An 18,488-nucleotide genomic window follows, 5' to 3' on the forward strand; every position below is an offset into this window, starting at 1 on the left:
CTATCAAGACTGTAAATGCAAATCTCCCTGTCAGCCTCCTGCTTGCTAACAGACCTATAACCAAGGTGTTGGGCTTACCCAGGAGCCCACACCAGCTTAAAGAAGGCACTTTCCAGGAGGCTGTACCTGACAAACATAGCCAAATTTTACCTCTAGGCACGCAAGTTCAGTAATTCCCAACAGTCTCCTTTTCACTTTTTTCCTCTCAACTGCTCCTGCATTGTTCCCTCCTGCCTACTCTGATATAATAATACGAGATCAGACTCCCAAATGAAAAAAAAACAGGTCAAGTTTCCGGGCTGCAACCGGTTCTGTCTGCAAATACAGACAGCTCTGAGTATTGCCGATGTGTCACACTGGAAACACCGTCCCTGGTCGAAAGGCATTGCTGCTTTCAGACACGCCCATCCATAGGAATAGCTATTCCCCTAGTGCCATCTCCCGGCTTAAGGGGCAGGAACACTGTAGCTGAAAATATTTTTATATGTGTTTACAAACTTTACAACAGGTGTAGAGTATGGATCAATATAAAAAAACACCCAAACCACAAGCATTCTTTCAACAGATTTTGTGCAATTCACTCCCACTGAAGTATTAGTTTAAAATGATGAAGTTTTGAAAAATATCTTCTGGTCCAATCTGCTTTGCACTTTGAGCCTTTTCAGCTTTTTTTAAATTATTTTTAATTTTTTTTTATTTCTCAACAAACATCAAGGTTCAAAACTTCCTTTTTGCTGAATTTTTTTGTGCCATCTTATGACTCCAGAGGGTAAATCCTGAAAGTTCCACACCACCACACAGGAAGTGAGGGAATAATGTAAAACCCCAGTTATGAGGACTGTATATAATTTTAACCCCTTATTTAATGATGATTGGTAACACATATTTTCTAGATATCAAATCTAGTTATCAGATCTGATATCAGACCTCAATGCATATCTAGTTATATCTGTCAGTTTGTAGGTCAGGGTATTGTAGGTAAAATAAACTGATAGGAGCTCCTTTCTTGGGGAAAGATGCCCATTTAAGGCTCAAAACTCTCCCTAAATGGTTGACTTGGGAGAGTATCCTCTGCCAGGACTGTACCCCCTGCAGCAGGGTGACCTCAGGAGCCAAAGGGATGAAGAACTGTGAGCAAACTGTTAAATCTTTATCCTTCTCCCCACTTCCAGTGGTTTGCTCTTCCCTAAAGAACTAGACTCCAGACTCAAACGGAGGGAAGAACTGCGCATGAGGACTAATTTGCATGAGAAGTGGGAAAAAAAATTGCAAACACGGGCTTGAGTACTAATCAGTAAAGAGGTTATGTAATAAAATATATGCCTTTGTCTTTTAAAGTCTGAACGTCGCGTAAAGCTTTGATGAATGTGGAGCTAGCCTTTTATGGGTTAGCACCCAGCTCCTTACTTTACACAAACTAGAATAAAACAAAAAAAAAAAAAAAAAAAAAAAAAAAAAAAAAAAAAAAAAAAAACCCACAAAACTTTGCTTCCGTGTGTGAACTGGTGCTGGGCGACGGGTAACATTCAGAACAACACCTCCACTTTGGGAAAGCCCCTACGTATGAGAATAGTAAACCACCTAACTTAGAGAACCAGGAAAAAAAAAAGAAAAAAAAACCCAAACCAAACAAACAAACTCCCTAAAAATAAATAAATAAAAAACAAACAAACAAACAAAAAAAACCCCAAAAAAACCCAAAAAATACAGAACCCTCCCCGCCCCCCCCACACACAAAAAGTGTGCTAAATTATTTTGGTGGGCCGGTCGTGCCAATCAAAACCTGCTGACAGCAGGAGGACCGGGCCCGAGAAGGTGAAGTGGCGAAAAGCCCAGGAACGGGCAGCCCTCAGGGGCGGGGGCTCAGCCTCCCACCATGCCGGTCCAGGGTGTGACACCTCCTTTACTGAGGGGAAAGAAGAAGGAGGAGGAGGATGGAGCCGTAGCCCGGCGGCTCGCCCCTCACGCCGGCTGCCGTCACACGGGCAGCCTTTAGCGCGCTGCAACCCCTTCGTCCGGCTTTGCTGCCGCTCCCGTCCGTGACGCAATTGCAAAGCTACATTAGAAAAACATGAATTATACTGCTGTTTCACGGTGCTCCCGCCCCCATCCCGGAAGGGATTTCCAGCCGTAGGTGGGCGGGCGTAGGGACAACTCACGGGCTCCAGTGGCGGTGCCGCCCTTTGCTGTCCCGCCCTGCCCCGTAAGATGGCGGCCCGGCTGCTCCGCCTGCGAGGCTTCCTGAGGGCCGCCGGCTGCCGGCCCTTCTCCGCCCAGCCCAGGTGAGCGGGACCGGCCGTGGTGGGCAGCGAGCCGTAAGGGTGGCTGAGCGTCCCTGAGCTTGGGTTCCGCAAAGAACGCGGGGTGAATGGCTTTGCCCGACTGCTCGGGGCTAGGCTGTTTGTCTGTCCATTCTGTGCGGGTGTGTGTGCACACCTCAGTGTGCTCGGAGGGTGTGGGTGCGTGTGGTCTCTGTAGGTGTAACGGGAGTGTTACAGGCGCTGTATGGGTGTGGGGGCCCTGGAAGAGCCCCGGTACATCCGTGCCCGTGATGTGCCGACCTTTGCTCCACTTGCCGGGAGCAGCGGGTCCCGTGTTGGCAGCAGGTGACAGTGACAGTGACAGCGGGCGCGACCTTGCCCGGGCACCGCGTTCCCCCGGGCAGCAGCAGAAGGGCACGAGTGGGATCGCACCTTCCCGGACCTGCCGCTTGTCTTTCCCTGTGTGAGAAGAAGGGAGCAGCCAGGCCCTTCCCTCTGTGGCACAATTAAACAAAAGGTTGGGCTTAAATAAAGCTCAACATCGTCTTAAGCAGCTTTAAAAATAAGGTGGAGGTTTTGAGAGAGTCATTGTGTGTCTAGCTTTGAGGGTACAAAGTGCTCAACAGGCAAGTTGCTGTATCTCGTTTTTTCCAAATATTATTAGATATAAGTAGAGTCTGTGTTTCAGGGGGATTATTGCCCTGGCAGAGCCTGAGTAGCTACATGTCGTAGTAAATAAAGACTCTGTCTCTGTAGCAGAGTAAATAAGCACAGGCTCAGCTGAGTTCTGTAGGACTACACACAGGTGATGTGCAGAGGAACTGAGGGACTAATAAAATAGTTCGGGAAAGGAAAATTGAATGCCTTTTCCATGTACTTAGCTCTCTACTGAAAGTTTCTGATGTTTCATAGCAATACAATAAAAGCAAGTAAAAAAATCCAATGCACAAATATGAGAAGTGAAATTTTCATTTCAGCCTTAAAATAGTATGTCATCCTTGATGTTCCAAACCCCTACAAAAGTGTTATAACCCCTTCTTTCTTATTTCATAATTAGACTTTTCCTTGTGTGGTTTCTACTACTGACATTTACCACTGTTAAAGGGTTTTTCTTGTTGTTGAAGGTTTTGTTTTCATTAGGATAATTTTATTCTTCTACTTATATATGTATTATTATTGTTTTTAGTTTATTTGAAGTGTTAAGGGCAAATCAGCTTTTCCTGAATTAATAGCTCAGTGGAGTGCAGTGTCTGTTAGTTCTTTGTATTTATCATGGGTATCCTTTAGACCTCATGGTGTGCCAGAGTTGGGATGTGAGCTGTGTTTAGTAACACAGGAGTTTCCTCCCTTTTAAAAGGCAAATAGGGTGCCTGTGTCCTAACAGATGCATGAATTTGTCTTTTTCCAGTCCTCTGCAGACAGAACAGCATGGCACAAAGCGCCTGGAGCCATCTTCTGCGAAAACTTTGACTGATGTAGGAATTCGGAGGATCTTCTCATCAGATCATGATATCTTCAGGGAGAGTGCCAGGAAATTCTTTCAGGAAGAAGTGCTGCCTTTTCATGCAGAGTAAGAACCTAAACATTTTGGTTTGCCAAAATTCATTTTTCCCCAAATGCTTTCTGTGGTGTTACTTCTGATACAGCAGGATATAAAGATTATAAGTTTTCATGTACAGGCTTTCTATTTCAAATTTACCAAATTAAAACAAACCCGTGAAAGTCATGCATGAAGGAAAACATACATAATCAAAATTGTATGCATCCTTTGAGCTCCAGTGTAGGCATCCTTATGCCCACAAGCAGGTAAATGCAGTTTGCAGAGTTGCAGCAAAGTTTCCCTGCCTCTGGGATTAACTGATAGAGAAGTTTTTGGCGCAGAGTTGGGAGGCAGTTCAGTTCCCACACTATTGGGAAATAGTCGCTGAAAAAGGCTTTGGACTTTCTCTCTTGCAGTAGGTTTTGTAGCTACATGCAAGTACATATCTATGTATTACCAAGAAACTTACACAAAACATCTTTGAATTTCTTTGTTTTTTGTTTCTGTGGAAATATGTGCATTTTCTGTGCAGAGTAGAAGTGTTGAAATTCCACTGAACTAGAGCTGGAGGGTGGTTTTAGCCTTATTTTAGTCATATCCAATCACATTATAGTGGTGAAAATGAAAGAAATTATCTCAGGGTATGCAATGGGCTTATTCTAAAATTGCCCTTCTAGATGAGAGGATCCTGACACAGCTGAAGTGTGTATTCACAAACAGCTGAGGTGCCTCAGTTGAGTGAGTGGAACATCATGGCTCTGGGGCAAAATGAGCAGCAGGAGGCTTACAGCAGGGTTGTTGACAGTTTGGGTTTTTAAATCCTCAAACTATAACCTTTTATATGCTCTTTCACTGTACAGTCATATTCTGTCCATAAAACCAGATGTTTTCCCTCATTTTGTGTTGGAAGGGCGTCGAGGGCAGGTTTGTGGACATATATTGACTCTGCTTGAGGCTGCTGAAGATCCTATTTGCCATCTTGCTGATGCAACAGTTTCTTAGGGAGGCTGTATCAAGTTCAACTTGTATTGTTGCCTCACTTCAGTGGCCTGTGAACCACTCTGTCCTCACACCTTTCAAGGCAACAAGGAGGCCTCAGGCACAGAACATTAACTGGATTATTGGGAGGAGGAGAAGCTTTGGTGCTGGGCAAAGGAGGGACAGGAATGTCCCTGAAAGTGGGGATCAGGGGGAAAGCAAAGATGGTAAAAAGAGATTTTAAGTTGTCCAGTGTAGGAGCAAAAGCTCTGTGAATCAGCTTAAATACTGGAACAGCTTGCCCAGAGAAGCTGTGGCTGCCCCATCACTGGGAGTGCTCAAGGCCAGGTTGGATGGGGCTTGGGGCAACCTGGGCTAGTGAAAGGTGTCCCTGCTCATTGAAGGGGGTCAGAACTAGATGAGCTTTAAGGTCCTTTTCAATCCAAACCATTCTGTGATTCTATGGTTCTCTGTTGTATGTAGGATAAGATACTTGGTTAACTGCAGGTAAATAGCTGTGGTATAGCTCTGCTGGCACACAGGTGTGTCAGAGCAATGTCTCTGATACAATGTTTACAGGTGTGTCAGGGCAATGTCTCTGATATAATCTGTTTACCATATAATTTTTAAACTGTGGCATTAGAATAAAGGCATTAAAAAAAAAAGAAAACCTGGACCATTAATGGGCATCCCTATTGAGTTGGCAAACCTCATAAAGAGGCATTAATTTTCCAGGAATAGGTGATTCCTATGGTGTTAAAGTTTGCAAACTGTCAGCAGATAAACCTTATCTGTTTACACAAACTTGAAAGTACCTTAAAGCAGTAATTTACTAAGATACAGTGCTGGCTCAAAAGAAGTGCACAGGGCCAGATTTTTATACAAAACTGACTAATATGGTATCATTGGTTCTGATAAAGCATTTTTCATTGGTAGAGTTGAAATCTTTGGTGAAATATAATGATGATAATAAATAATATAATGATAATATTATATATTAATATATATACATATAAAATAAGTAATATAATTATACTCATTTTTTATGTGGGTAAATGTACATTTACAAATGGAATGTTAGGAGGATAAAGACCTGCCTGTAATTATCCAGATGGTTGGGGCTAAATTGCTTAAATCCCAGTCTGGTGTAAGAGTCATAACAAGTCTTAATGAAATCTTGTCAGGTTACACATTGGAAGCAGGAATTCAGACTTGTTTTGCAGCTGGTGTCCCTGCAATGCCAGTGTCATCTGTGGACTTGAAGATTAGAAGCTCTGTGGTTAAGCCACTGTTTCTTGGCTGTGACACAGAGCTGTCTGTGTCCCTTCACACTGTCCGCTGGTGTTCCAGTGTGAAGCAGATAAACAGGAGCATGTGGGGGGTTCAGTCTGTGACCCTGGCTTTGTGTTCATTCCACAGGTGGGAGAAGGATGGCCAAGTGAGCAGGGAGCTCTGGGAAAAGGCTGGACAGCAGGGCTTGCTGGGTGTTGCTATTGCTGAAAAGCATGGAGGCATTGGAGCAGATATTCTCTCTTCAGCCATCGTCTGGGAGGAGCAGTGAGTACTGCAGGCTTCAGGAAGAATTTCAATGATCTTATTGTTTGTGACTGTATTTTTTTCCATAAATTGTCCTAATTATGGACTGCATTTGCTTACAGAAAATGATGTTCTCTTTGCTGTGGAAAGGATAATTTACATATATGTAAATCCCTCCTGTTTTAAGTATTTTGTATCATTGTTTGAGTAACATTGGCTTTGTGACTGGGGGAAGCCTTTTTTATATCCTGGTAGGTTATGTACCCATTTGGCTGTGAAATTAAATTCTGTAAATAATGGTAAAAGATCTGAGACTTCTGTGTAGTGGGCTTCTCTTCATCATTGTCTCTGTGTTGTAATGGTGCAAGTTCAGCATTCAAGTCTTTGGTAGGACTTTTTTCTGAACTTCCCCCCTCCCATTTTTTTCCAGGATGTATGTTAACTGTACAGGCCCAGGGTTCAGCCTTCACTCAGATATAGTCATGCCCTACATTGCAAACTATGGCTCTGAAGAACAGATTAAACACTTTATCCCCCAGATGGTTGCAGGCAAATGCATTGGAGCTATTGCCATGACAGAGCCTGGAGCTGGCAGGTAAGCCAAATACTAAAACAATGGTCTCAGCATTATTTGCTGTCTGTTGCTTTCAGTGAAAAACATTCTGAGCCTCCTGGTTAGTTACTTTACAGACTAGATTATCCCACGTTATAGGCAAGACTCAAAAAACCTGTTATAGATTACTTTATTACAGCTTTGTAATTTCAAGATAGCTCAGAATCTATTTCTGTATTGTCCCACTGTGGGGAAATATGCTCTGTATTTGCTTCTGCAAATAGTTATCAACTTGCTTGTCATGTGAACATACTTACAACATGAGAAAAAAAGTGGAAATTACATACTTTGGTAAAGAAGGCTTGGCTTTACTGTTAGTTTTTTCTGTAGAACAGAACACCTTGTTTTTCTTTCCTCTGAATCCTTTCAGAGAAATGTCCCTCTTTGCCCAGCACATGTTTGGAGTAGACACTGCTGATCTGACCAGTTTGCAAAAGAGAGAGGGACATGTGAAGTACAAACCCTGTTGGTGTGAGGTTTCTACAAATGGCAGATGTTGCTCATGGCTTTTCACAGAGCCTCCTGATCAGGATTGAACCTGTGAAGAGGATTGGTTTTATCTGCCATTTGTTGTCTGAAGTGTACTGTGTAAGTGGATGCTGACCTTGACCTGTTGATGTCAGTGCTTGCATTACACCACCTCCCACAGGCAGGGATGGGGAAGTAGGGTCTCATGCTCCTGTATGGCTGCACAGATTTATCATCCTTTTCCACACCCTGCTTGTGGCTTCTGTTACACCTGGCTGTTTCACAATGTCCCACTATTCTTTCACTGAGCCTATGTCCGGATGGTATAAAATCTCCCTTATTGTGTACTGGATAGAATCCAAGATACAAATTGCAGCTTCTGGGATGGTTTTTTGAAGGACCTTTTGATTTCTGTTTCAGTGACTTGCAGGGAGTACGGACATATGCAAAAAAAGATGGAAGTGACTGGATTCTTAATGGGAGTAAGGTAAGTGCACTGACATACATGCTGCTCGTGGGCTTTAGGACCTGAACACATTTAGCTAAATGCAGCAGGATGTGCACTGCTCTCAGCATCTCCTCCCAATCCTTTTACTTTTGGTTTGGGTTTTTTGTGTGGGTTATGTTTTTTTGGTTGTTTTTTTTTCCAGTTACCTTTTTTTTAACAGGTCTTGAGACATGTCTGTTGGTGGCAATTTACAAACTGATTTATGGGAGGGCTTGTATAGGGTTTTTTTGTAACTTAAAAATAAGCCTATTAAAAGGCTTATTTTCCCTTAAACTGTGAAGGAGAGGGGGAAAAATGTGCTGTGTAGTATGAGCAGTATGGTTCTCAGTACTGATGTTTAGCAATAAAAAATATATACTACTGCTGTGAAATTTTCTGTGGCCTGAGTAAAAATTTGTGCTGCCACAATGCAATCTTTATTCAGGAGCTTGCTGGTCTTGTTAGAAAAAAAAACCAGCTGCATCAGATGCTCTCACTGTGTTGTCAAGTTGTGGCAAAGCAGTTTTTTCATTACCATAATGAAAAATAAGAGGGCAGAAATAATGTTGAAGTGGGAGTGTAGGTTCAACAGACCATTTTTTTGAAAGCTATGAAGTGTCTTAATCTTATTTTGTACTGCTGTTGATAACAGTACTGATAGAGACTTCTGGTCTTAGCTGAATTTCAGTGGTGACAATGTGTGCAAGCAGATATATATGCATAGCTGCTAAAAAGGTGCCCATGCCACTCATTTGAAGCCACACAGAACAGAAAGCTTTCTTTTGCTGGATTGAAGATGGATCCATTTGACAGGCTCATGAGTTGTTCTGCAGGGTAATTGTAAACAGTTGTGACAAGAAGCTGTTGATAGTTTTGAGTGTTATGCCTAAATAATGTAATTTCTAGACAAGAGAATCTCTGTGTTTATTTAATATCTACATTTGGTACTGTATTCCTTCTTTATCATGGGACAGACAGAAGAAACAGATCTGTGCATTCTTTAACTTTACACTTGTGCCCCACACAATGCTTCTCAAATTAACGTCTGCCTTGTTCCTAAACACTTAATATCTGAAGCTTGAAATTCTTCTGGACACTTGAACCTTGCCTTTCATTTCACCTCTGAAAGTGTCAATGTAATTTTACTTTCTGCTACTTGGTGATCTCTTCTAACCTCTATCCACCTTGCTTTATTCTAAATTCCTTTTTCTTACAGGTGTTCATCACTAATGGTTGGATGAGCGACGTGGTGATCGTGGTTGCGGTTACAGACCGGGAGGCCCGATCCCCTGCTCATGGCATCAGCCTTTTTCTGGTGGAAAACGGAACAAAAGGTTTCATCAAAGGGCGCAAACTCAACAAAATTGGCCTGAAAGCTCAAGTGAGTTCATACAGTCTCTGATTTGGAGAGAGTCTAAACCCACTTAATGCCTGGCAGCTCCTAAAGAAATATAAGATGGAACTATGGTTGTGTTCTAGTTGTTAGACTTCAGAGCAGAAACATGCAATGTAACGGATCCTGATTTTGCCTGTGGAAGTCTGAAGCATGTGATGTGCAAAGAGAGGCTGAGGAAGCTGGATGCATTTACTTGGAAGAAGCCTGAAAGAATTTACTGATGTGTTTAGCTATAGAGATGCTGGGGCCTGATCTTTTTTTGAGGAAGAGAGTGGCAAAGGACACAAGTTACATTAAGGAAAATTCTTAGTATGTATTAGGAAAAAAGGTCCACCAGAAAAGTGATTGGGTATTTGCAGAGGGGCTGAGAGAGACCTGGAGCCTTCATCTTTTGAGCTTTGGAAGGCTTAATTAGACAAGACCCTCAGCTGATTGTTTTTCTGGAGCTGCTCTGAGTAGGATGTAAGCTCGATGACTTCTGGAGGATCCTTCCAGGCTAAATCTGGGATTTCAAGTTAAGGTGTGCAGTAGCAAGAAAACAATAGGGAAAAGTTAGTTTAATGGGATGAGAATGTCAGACTCTCAACTGTTGCATTTCAAATCCTCTTAGGACACAGCAGAGCTGTTTTTTGAAGATGTGCGGTTGCCAGCCAGTGCCTTGCTTGGAAAAGAGAACAAAGGCTTCTACTATCTGATGGCAGAGCTGCCTCAGGTAAAAGGAATGTGAGTGTTTGCTGTCTGCAGGAAGAATACAGACACAGATTTTGTCATTAGTTGTGAAGTTCATGTATTGTGGTGAGCCACCTGGGTTGCTGAAGGGGGATACCTTTGTAAAACCCCAAAACATTTCTATGGGTTAAGCTCACAGGAGAAATAGCAACCAGATATTCTCAAGAGATCAAAAGTATCCAAGTTTACTGGCAAAATGTAGAAAATCAAGGAACTTAGACAAAGGGTGTGCGCAACATCCAATTAACATAAAACACTTGCCTTAGCATTAACTTAGTCTGTTTAGCTTAGCAACCTTTAAACCTGTCCAATGTTACATTACCCAAAATGTTCCATGGAAAGAGAATTAGAAGAAGAAAGGGAGAAAGATAGAAAAAAATACAGAAAAAACACACATGTAACTACCAACTCCTGAGTTCCAGTGATAATGAGGTAGAGACTCCAAGAAGCTGATAGGGTCAAGACAAGGTCCCCTTGTGGTCAGCCTTTTAAACCCCAGAGGCACCCTGGCCCTCCCAAATGGGATTATGGTCTCTCAGCCACTCAGGAGCTGGCTTTGGCAAGAGTGGGGCACTGCCTGCAGTGTGCCACACCTGACAGACATTGCAGGGCTTGCTGGGGACTGTGGTGTGCAGAGCAGGGTCCATCCTGCCCCCCTACCCCCACGCATTCATCCCAAAATGTCTCAAGACATCAATCTTTTCCAGTCTCTGACAGTCTTGTGTGCAATGTTGTGTTGATACTGCTGATTTTTAACTGAGGCACACAGTGCTAGGTGTAGAATTCTTTGGGCATTGCTAAAAGTGTTGATATCCCACCAGCTCAAAGACAGATCTCTTTATCAGCAACCCACCTACTGAAAAACCTGAGGGCAGTGTATTAAAAAGAACATACCACAGATTTCTTGTGTACTTCTAGCATGGAAGCACTTTGGTTAGTACATTAAGTATAGTTTGGACATCTCTGATTCATTTGGCCTTGTCTTTCAAGAAACAAGCACTGCTGTTCTAGCTCTTCTGCAAGTAGAAGCATATTAAAGTTACATGGAATTCTGTTCATGCAACAAAGTAAAGAAATTGTTTAGCTGCCAAAATATCTTGCTACTTTACAAGTCAGTTTATGAAATTTTGGAATTATTTTGGAGGACAAGGAGGCAATGTTATTTTCCAACATGTGTCTGTGCTTTGTCAAAGCTATGACACACTTGCCTCATTTGGTAGGGATCATATTTTTTAATTTTATACTATGAGTAAATACAAAACCTGATCAAAGGAAATCTTTTAATGCTTTACATAGACATCCCACTAACAGATTCAATGCAGTGCATCAGACTGTTTCAGTGTTGCCAGAAAACATTGTTCTGGATGTAGTTTTTGTTTTTCACTGTGCAATGAAGAAGGAAAAACGAGACATTTTTTGTAGGCCTTTTCCCCCATAGAGTTGTCCTATTGAAATCGATAAATACAGTTGTTGTTTTAGCTGAGCAGTGGAAGCCAATAATTGAAACAGAATCTGAAGTGAATTTTTCAGTCAGTAAGATTCCTGTGGTCGATCTGTAGCTATTTTTTGAGTCATGGTGATGGAGCATTACGCCACTAAAGCCTTAAAAGTGAGCTTTAGACAGCAAGGCATTTGTCCAACTCATTAATTTCAGTAATGCAGTATGTCTGGTTTGATGTTTTATGTGACTTGTGCTCCCACTCCCTTAATGAACAGCACTGAACATCTGTGTCCTAATTGTGCATCTGATGTGGAGAAATGTAGGACTAACTCAACTGCATTCTGTAATTTGTGTTTCAAAAGGAAAGACTGCTAATTGCTGATATGGCTCTTGCTAGCTGTGAATTCATGTTTGAAGAAACAAGGAATTATGTGAGGCAAAGAAAAGCTTTTGGGAAGACAATTGCACATTTGCAGGTGAGTTAGAACTGAGATGCATGTGTGCAGATTCTAGTGTGTGTTTGCTGTACAGCTATGCATGTGAAGTAGTGACCAAATGAAAATCACTGGGCTGTTTTGAAAGGGTCATTTTCAAAGCTTTCACTGGGACTGGTTTTTGCCTCAGTGCCTGTTTTTCATTTTTGAAATGCAAAAAGAATAATTTTAAAGAAGCACCAGAAAAGCCTTAATGTATATATTTTATGACTTGGGTAGGTAATCTCCCAGCAGTGCTGTTTCTTAGAAGGAAATAGCAGGAAGTATCCTGGCTCCTTGCTGCAGCTGGGGAATGATTCCCTTGTTCATCTGAGGCTGGCATTTTACTGCCAGAGGTCCTAATCGCAGGGTCCATCACACCTGCCCCTATTTGTCTCTGCTGAAATCCTGGGGGCTGCTTGTGCAGGTGTTCTCTGCACACAGAGCATTGCAGGAAAATTATTTTGGATGCCCCCGGAGGAGGGGGACTCCCAGCAGTGACCTTGCTGCCCGAGTGCTGTGGAGGTGCTTCATGAATGTTGTAATGAGATTCCTCAGCCAGCAGCAGTCTGGGTGTTTAAGTGCATGTAAAACTGTTGGGTGATGCTCTGTGGGCAGAGCTCACTCCTGATGGGGGTAGATAATTGAATTTTGAGATGTTTGTGCCTACACTCTTTAGCTGCAGTCATAAAATAGATATTGCTTTCCACAGGATTGCTATAATACAATTTTCCTGACAACAGCATTAACTGCTAGGGATGAAGGAGGCCAAGCTCCTGCATGTTTGGTGTATAGGATAGAACTGACTCATCTGGGCTAAAGGTGTTGGCTGCCTCTTTTTTTGATATACTTTTGAAATAATTAACAAAAAAATCAATTTCCACGTCTTGAGATGTTGTCTGACTCAAATCTTTAGTTGTGAAGAGCACCAGAGCTGAAACTTTAAGAGGCTGGAATGCTAGATATCCTTCAGGAGATTATGATCTTTATAGTTTTTAAAGTTAACCTTCAGGAATCCATAATTCCAGATGGAATTTTCACTGTGTGACTGAAATACAAAAGAACTAGATTTTAACTTGTTTAAATGTAGGTTGGAGATGCTTCCTCTTTGCAGTAGTTCACTCTGCAGAGGTCTCCAAAATAATCTCCCTTTTTAGGCTAGGCCACCAGCAGGTGGACAATAAATTTCAAAATGTATATTATTTTTGCCAAAATAATGAATTTCTGCATATCTCTTTTTGTTGCTGTTGCCTTGAGTGTGCATATTATAAATAATCCTTTCCAATTAGAGCTCTGCCTTGGGCTAATTCATTTAGTCATGCCACATTACAGATTTGAAATGAATTCTTTCCTTGTAGTAGTACACTGGTCCAGTGTATTTCTTGTCAAGGGGAAGCAAGATTTTTTTTTTAAATATATATTTCTAGAACTGAAATAAGAAAGAACTTTTATTAGTGGGTGATGTTTTTATCCCCTCCCTACCAGAATTACAAGAAAATGGTTGAATGCCTGCCTGGTCTGGTTTTACATAACCTTATGATGGATTTTACTTCTTCTATCTAAACCTCTTTTCCAATGTGACAGAACTCAGTGTTGAAAAACTTTGATATTCGAAAATTCCTTTTATTTTTTGCTTCAGTCTCTTTGCATGTAGCTTAAACGCTGAAGAATACATAGAAAAAGCATTCAACAGATGGTGAAGTGTTATTAATTGGGAAAGTTCATGGCTCTACGAGTGAAAGGACATTCTCTTGCCAGAGGGAGCCGAGAGTGACAGAGCGCTCTGGGCCTTCTGCCATGTGCTCTCTAGGAATTTGTTTTCCCTTTCTCTTGTGCTTTTTCTCTTAAATTTGTGTTTTGAGTTGACCTTGGGAAGTAAATAGCAGTAACTTTGTCTAATAGGACTGGTGAATACATAATTGTCTGGTGTCTTCTGAGGTACAGAGCTGAAGTTTGAAATAGTGATTTCTAACAGCAATCCTTTTGGCAAATGCTGCATTTTCTACCTAAAGTATTAAACTGCACTGTACTTCTTTCCTCTCCCCTCTCTATCCTCTTCCAAAACAAGACAGTACAGCACAAGTTGGCTGAAATAAAGACTCAGATTTGTGTGGGCCGAGCTTTTATGGACAACTGTTTGCAGCTGCATGCAGACAAACGCCTGGACTCTGCCACAGCCTCCATGGCCAAGTACTGGTACGTGCTCACAGTCATCTGGGAGTGTCACTGGCATGGTCTTAACTCTAATGGTGTGGGCAGCAAAAATCAGAGTTACATTGAAAACCAGGGTTGCTTAACCAGATCAATTTCAAAATAAAGGCATATTTTAAAATAGGCTTCCATTAATAACAACATCATGCCTCTGCTTTAGCTTTAAGTAAAAACAAGTGCTCCATTGGTATTTAAACAAAAATTTGCATTTTATTGTTAGCGATTTATTGTTGGGTGGTTTTTTCATTTCCTTTGTTGTTTTTTTTTAATGGGGTATATGGCTTTTTGGTTTTTGAAGCAAAATTTGAATATTTGGGGCCAAATTTAAATATATTTGAAGCTCTGTGACACTGTTTAGTTAATGTTACTTATGAATAGCTGTTTGGCCTAGCCAGTTTTCAAAGCTAGCTGGTTTGGGGAAGAAATAGTTGGCTACAGCTGTTGCTGTAACTGAGACTGAACAGTGCTTTCCTATATTGTCCAGAACTACTTCTCCCTCACCCTGTACTTGGTGGTGTCATATGTTAACTTAGTTTTACCAGAGCAAAACAATATCTAAGAAATATCTAAGGTGGTGGTACATGAATTTGTATAGTTATAGCTTGTAGCAGAGATGGGAGGAAAAAACCCACATGAGACACAAGCAAAGAAATTTATGGAAGATACACACGCTTACAGTTTTTAGGCTTTTCAAAATAAGTATAGAGGAAATGAGCAGAAATATTTACAATGGAAGGAAAGGTTCTGAGTGCTATTCCTGGCAGTGATTACCTGGAAGTACCAGGTACAGAAGCAGAGGCATTCCATTTTGAGGAGGAGAAAGCAACTAATGCCAGCTGAGGTATGCAGACTCACTTCCTCAACAAATTTCCCTCAGCAAGGCTTTTGAAAATCCCTCACTTTCACAGCTGTTTACCAGCATGATTTGTTGTGGGTTTCCTCTTTCCTTCCTGGTGTCCCTGTGACCCTTCCATAAGACTCACTTAAATGGTCTAGAAAATCCTTGGATGTAGAATTGCTTTATTCCCTAATGTAGTGGGACATTCTTTCCAGTCTTGAATTTTCCTTCAAACTTTTTGTATAGTCAATGACTTGAGTTACAGCTTTGAAGGGGTTTAAAACCTGGTTTGTGCATCTCTTTTTTCATACCTGGAAAAGGTCTGTAGGGTTGTTTTGGTTTGGTTTTTCTTGTGGTGACAGGTTTTGGTACATACCTAAAACTTTGAATTTGAGGATATATTTAGGAAAGACAATTACAGTAACTTACAGGTGCAGAATTACATTTGATATCATAAACTGTAAGGATTTAAATGAATGAGGAGATGGTTTGGGGAAAAGACCATTATTCCAAGAGAAGCAATTAGTTTTTCATTTTCATTTCTTCTGTTGCCACTGAAAGCTGTATGCCTAGAAAGTGGTTTTTTTCCATGTCTTCTAACTACAGCTTGAGCTGGAAAATTTTTTTTCTTTTTTTGCTATTAGATACATATTTTGTAGTCAACAAATGTTGTTGGAGAATTACAGTCTGTTTTAAGAATCGAAGGCTATTGCAGAAAAAGCTATTGGGAAAGTTTATTGCAGAAAATAAATTATGCCCAGATGATGGTTATGCTCAAAGAGTATCCTGGTGTGTAGCTAATGGCAGTGTTGGGGGGAAGCCTGGATTATTGTTAATTTCTGACAAAGCTGAGTGATTTGGCAAGAAAAGAGACTGTAAAAACTTGCTTCACAAAAGGATTCTCTTGGCCTGTGAGAAAGGTAAACAAGCCTGTCTGTTTTGAAACCTTTCCTTCTCCATAAGCTGTCCCAGAAAAGGAACAAACCTTTAATGCATTCCATTGAGCAGTATTTCTTTCTTACAAATGATGTTATGTTTTTGTCTTGTTAACATATCTTTATCTTTTGTAATGTTTTGCAACATGATGTCCTTCTAACAGCAAATTTCCTTTTGGCCATTTAAGGTGTTCTGATCTCCAAAACAGCATCGCTACCCAGTGTGTACAAATGCACGGAGGATGGGGGTACATGTGGGAGTATCCAATTGCAAAGTAAGTGGAACATTTCAGATTGTGTGATGAAAGATTACCTGCAAAGTCAAATGAGGCACTTCCTTTGCATCTGTGTGTTAGTTGTTTAGTGTTGGTAGTGATTTACTGTTCATTTTCTTGTCATGCTTAATTGAAATGACTGTACAGATGTCTGCAGGAAGGCTTTGTTTTGGTTCTCCAAATAACTCAAAATCGGTTCAGCAATTACTATCTGTTTTTTTTTCTCAACAGAAAAGTTGGGCTTTAGAAGAAAATTGAAAAAACAGCAAAACTATAAAAAGTAGACATGAGGGGAGCTGGTTTTATGTTTTATCTGAAATTAAATGCATATGGGTGAAGAAAACATGTTTCTTCTACCACTGAGTATCAAGTAATTAAATCAAGAGCATAACTGGCTACATTTGGCTTTTTTACACCTTTGAAAATTAAGAAGTTAAGAGATTTATATGTAGACAAAGAAATTTGCCATTCCCATTTTTTTTCTGACTTTGTGAATTTAGAGACATTTATGGAGCTTTTTATATATCCTCATGTATTATCTGTGAAGTTTGTGTTCAGGTCATGTGACACAGTAGAGATTTTGTGCTGTTTTTATTAAATATATCAAAGAGGTGGTAATCTGACGGTAGAAATAGCAAACACAGGACTGCTGTGCAGTTGTCATAAGTAAGCTAATTTTTTTAACTGAGGAGGTTCAGATTTTTTTAGAACTTTAAATACATTGAGTATGAAATGTTGCTTTAAAATCACTTGTTCCTCCATGTTTTCATGGAGTGTAATTTGTGAGTGATCTGCACGGTCTTGTTAAAGGCAGGCCAGTTTGGGGTGTCCTTGAACCTCTCCATGTCTGTGTGTACAGTAGTTCCCCACACAGGGTTTTATTATCTCTGAGGTCCAGTAATAAGTAGATTTCCAGAGAATGCCACGTTGCTTCTGTGTGACGAAGCAGAATGGAGATGGAAAAGCTCTGTCATCATCCTGTGTGCTGTCACCAGGAACAAGAATTGGGAGTGGAGTAGTAACAGGAGTCTGGGTTTATAGGGCTTTATTTTTTATGTTTAATTAGAGGCAATAGTGGAGACTTTACACTATAAACAAACAGGGAAGAGATGCTGACCCAGTTCCTGCTTTGGCACACAGCATCCTGGAAAGTTGTAATATTCCAGGTAGTTGAAGCCTCTTAGAAAATAAGAACTATTTTATCAATGGGAAGAGTATACTTTGAAAAGAGGGATCTTTAAAGATAAAATGCTCTTTTTCTTTTAATATATGGTCATTCTGAGGCATTGTTTGTAATATTTCTTTGTTTTGTTTTTTTTCCTCCCTCAGAGCTTTTGTGGATGCCCGTGTTCAGCCAATCTATGGTGGTACCAATGAAATAATGAAAGAACTTATTGCTAGAGACATTGTCAGTGACAAGTAGGGCAGATGGTTACTACTTTGCAGAATCTTGCAGAATCCTTTTCTATATTAATATATGGCGTAAAATCAGACATCAGAATGTAAGTAAAATAAATATGCTGTATAATGTTCTTTAAAGGAAGTGACAAAGCACATGTTAGTAATAACAGTGTGCTCACATGCAGGATATCTAATATTTAATGAACTTAAAATTTAGATGTCTTTGTACAACACGGAGTAGTTCTCTGGGTGTCAAGAGCTGAAGTAGTGAAAGGGAATTTTATCTCTGGAACTCTTGGTCTTTCAGACTTGAACCCATTGTGTTGAATACAAACCTTGCTTTTCAGAATCAAATCTCGAGAGAAATCATATTTATAACAAACGAAATTAAATATTAACATAACTTTGAATTTGTATTTCCTCTTGAGAAGCAGAAATTGACACTCTTGCTGTTGTTGCCATACACCTGCTCACTGTGCAGCAGCCACCTGCCGTGCAGCTGACCTCTATGTTTACATCTAATCCGGAACGCCTTATTTTAATTACTTTGGTCAAATAAACATAATAAAGCATTTCTATGCAATCTCATGCTTGTCTGCGGTTACTTCAAAGCCCGCGGGGAAACGGGGCTTCTCCCTCTGTGCCCGTGTTCACCTCAGGGCGCTGAGGGGGAGTTCGGAGAGGGGAGGCAGTGTGACGCCGGTTAACTTGAGGGCTATTTATTTGCGATAGTAACTCGGACTGTGTGTCTTTAGGAGGTTTGTTTAGCTCTTTACCCATGCCGGGCGTTAATGGTTGAAGCTGTTCGGAGCGGGGAGCGGCGCTCCCCCCTCCCCTCCCACACGGCCCCGGCGCGCGGGGGGGGTGAGGGGAGGGCGGTGTCCTCGCGTCAGGCGGGGCCCCGCC

The 18,488-nt window shown here is 41.1% G+C and overlaps 1 protein-coding gene across 1 annotated transcript; it reads left to right on the forward strand.

The window, feature by feature from the left end:
- Window positions 1-2,115: 2,115 nt before the first annotated feature.
- ACADL (acyl-CoA dehydrogenase long chain) lies at window positions 2,116-18,165 on the forward strand. The gene is made up of 11 exons (XM_030952224.1): window positions 2,116-2,282; window positions 3,670-3,831; window positions 6,199-6,336; window positions 6,746-6,910; window positions 7,817-7,883; window positions 9,100-9,264; window positions 9,890-9,991; window positions 11,812-11,925; window positions 13,991-14,118; window positions 16,095-16,181; window positions 17,511-18,165. The coding sequence occupies exons 1-11, from the start codon at window positions 2,209-2,211 to the stop codon at window positions 17,602-17,604; spliced, it is 1,296 nt and encodes a 431-aa protein (XP_030808084.1). The 5' UTR covers window positions 2,116-2,208; the 3' UTR covers window positions 17,605-18,165.
- The last annotated feature ends 323 nt before the right edge of the window (window positions 18,166-18,488 follow it).

The sequence above is a fragment of the Camarhynchus parvulus genome, chromosome 7 (assembly GCF_901933205.1).
Source record: "Camarhynchus parvulus chromosome 7, STF_HiC, whole genome shotgun sequence".
NCBI lineage: Eukaryota > Metazoa > Chordata > Aves > Passeriformes > Thraupidae > Camarhynchus > Camarhynchus parvulus.

Excerpts from the sequence above, each read along its gene's own strand:
- ACADL (XM_030952224.1), top strand. The coding sequence starts at position 2,209 with ATGGCGGCCCGGCTGCTCCGCCTGCGAGGCTTCCTGAGGGCCGCCGGC. Across the intron at positions 6,337-6,745 it reads GCCATCGTCTGGGAGGAGCA|GATGTATGTTAACTGTACAG; the intron begins GTGAGTACTGCA and ends ATTTTTTTCCAG. Across the intron at positions 14,119-16,094 it reads GCCTCCATGGCCAAGTACTG|GTGTTCTGATCTCCAAAACA; the intron begins GTACGTGCTCAC and ends TGGCCATTTAAG.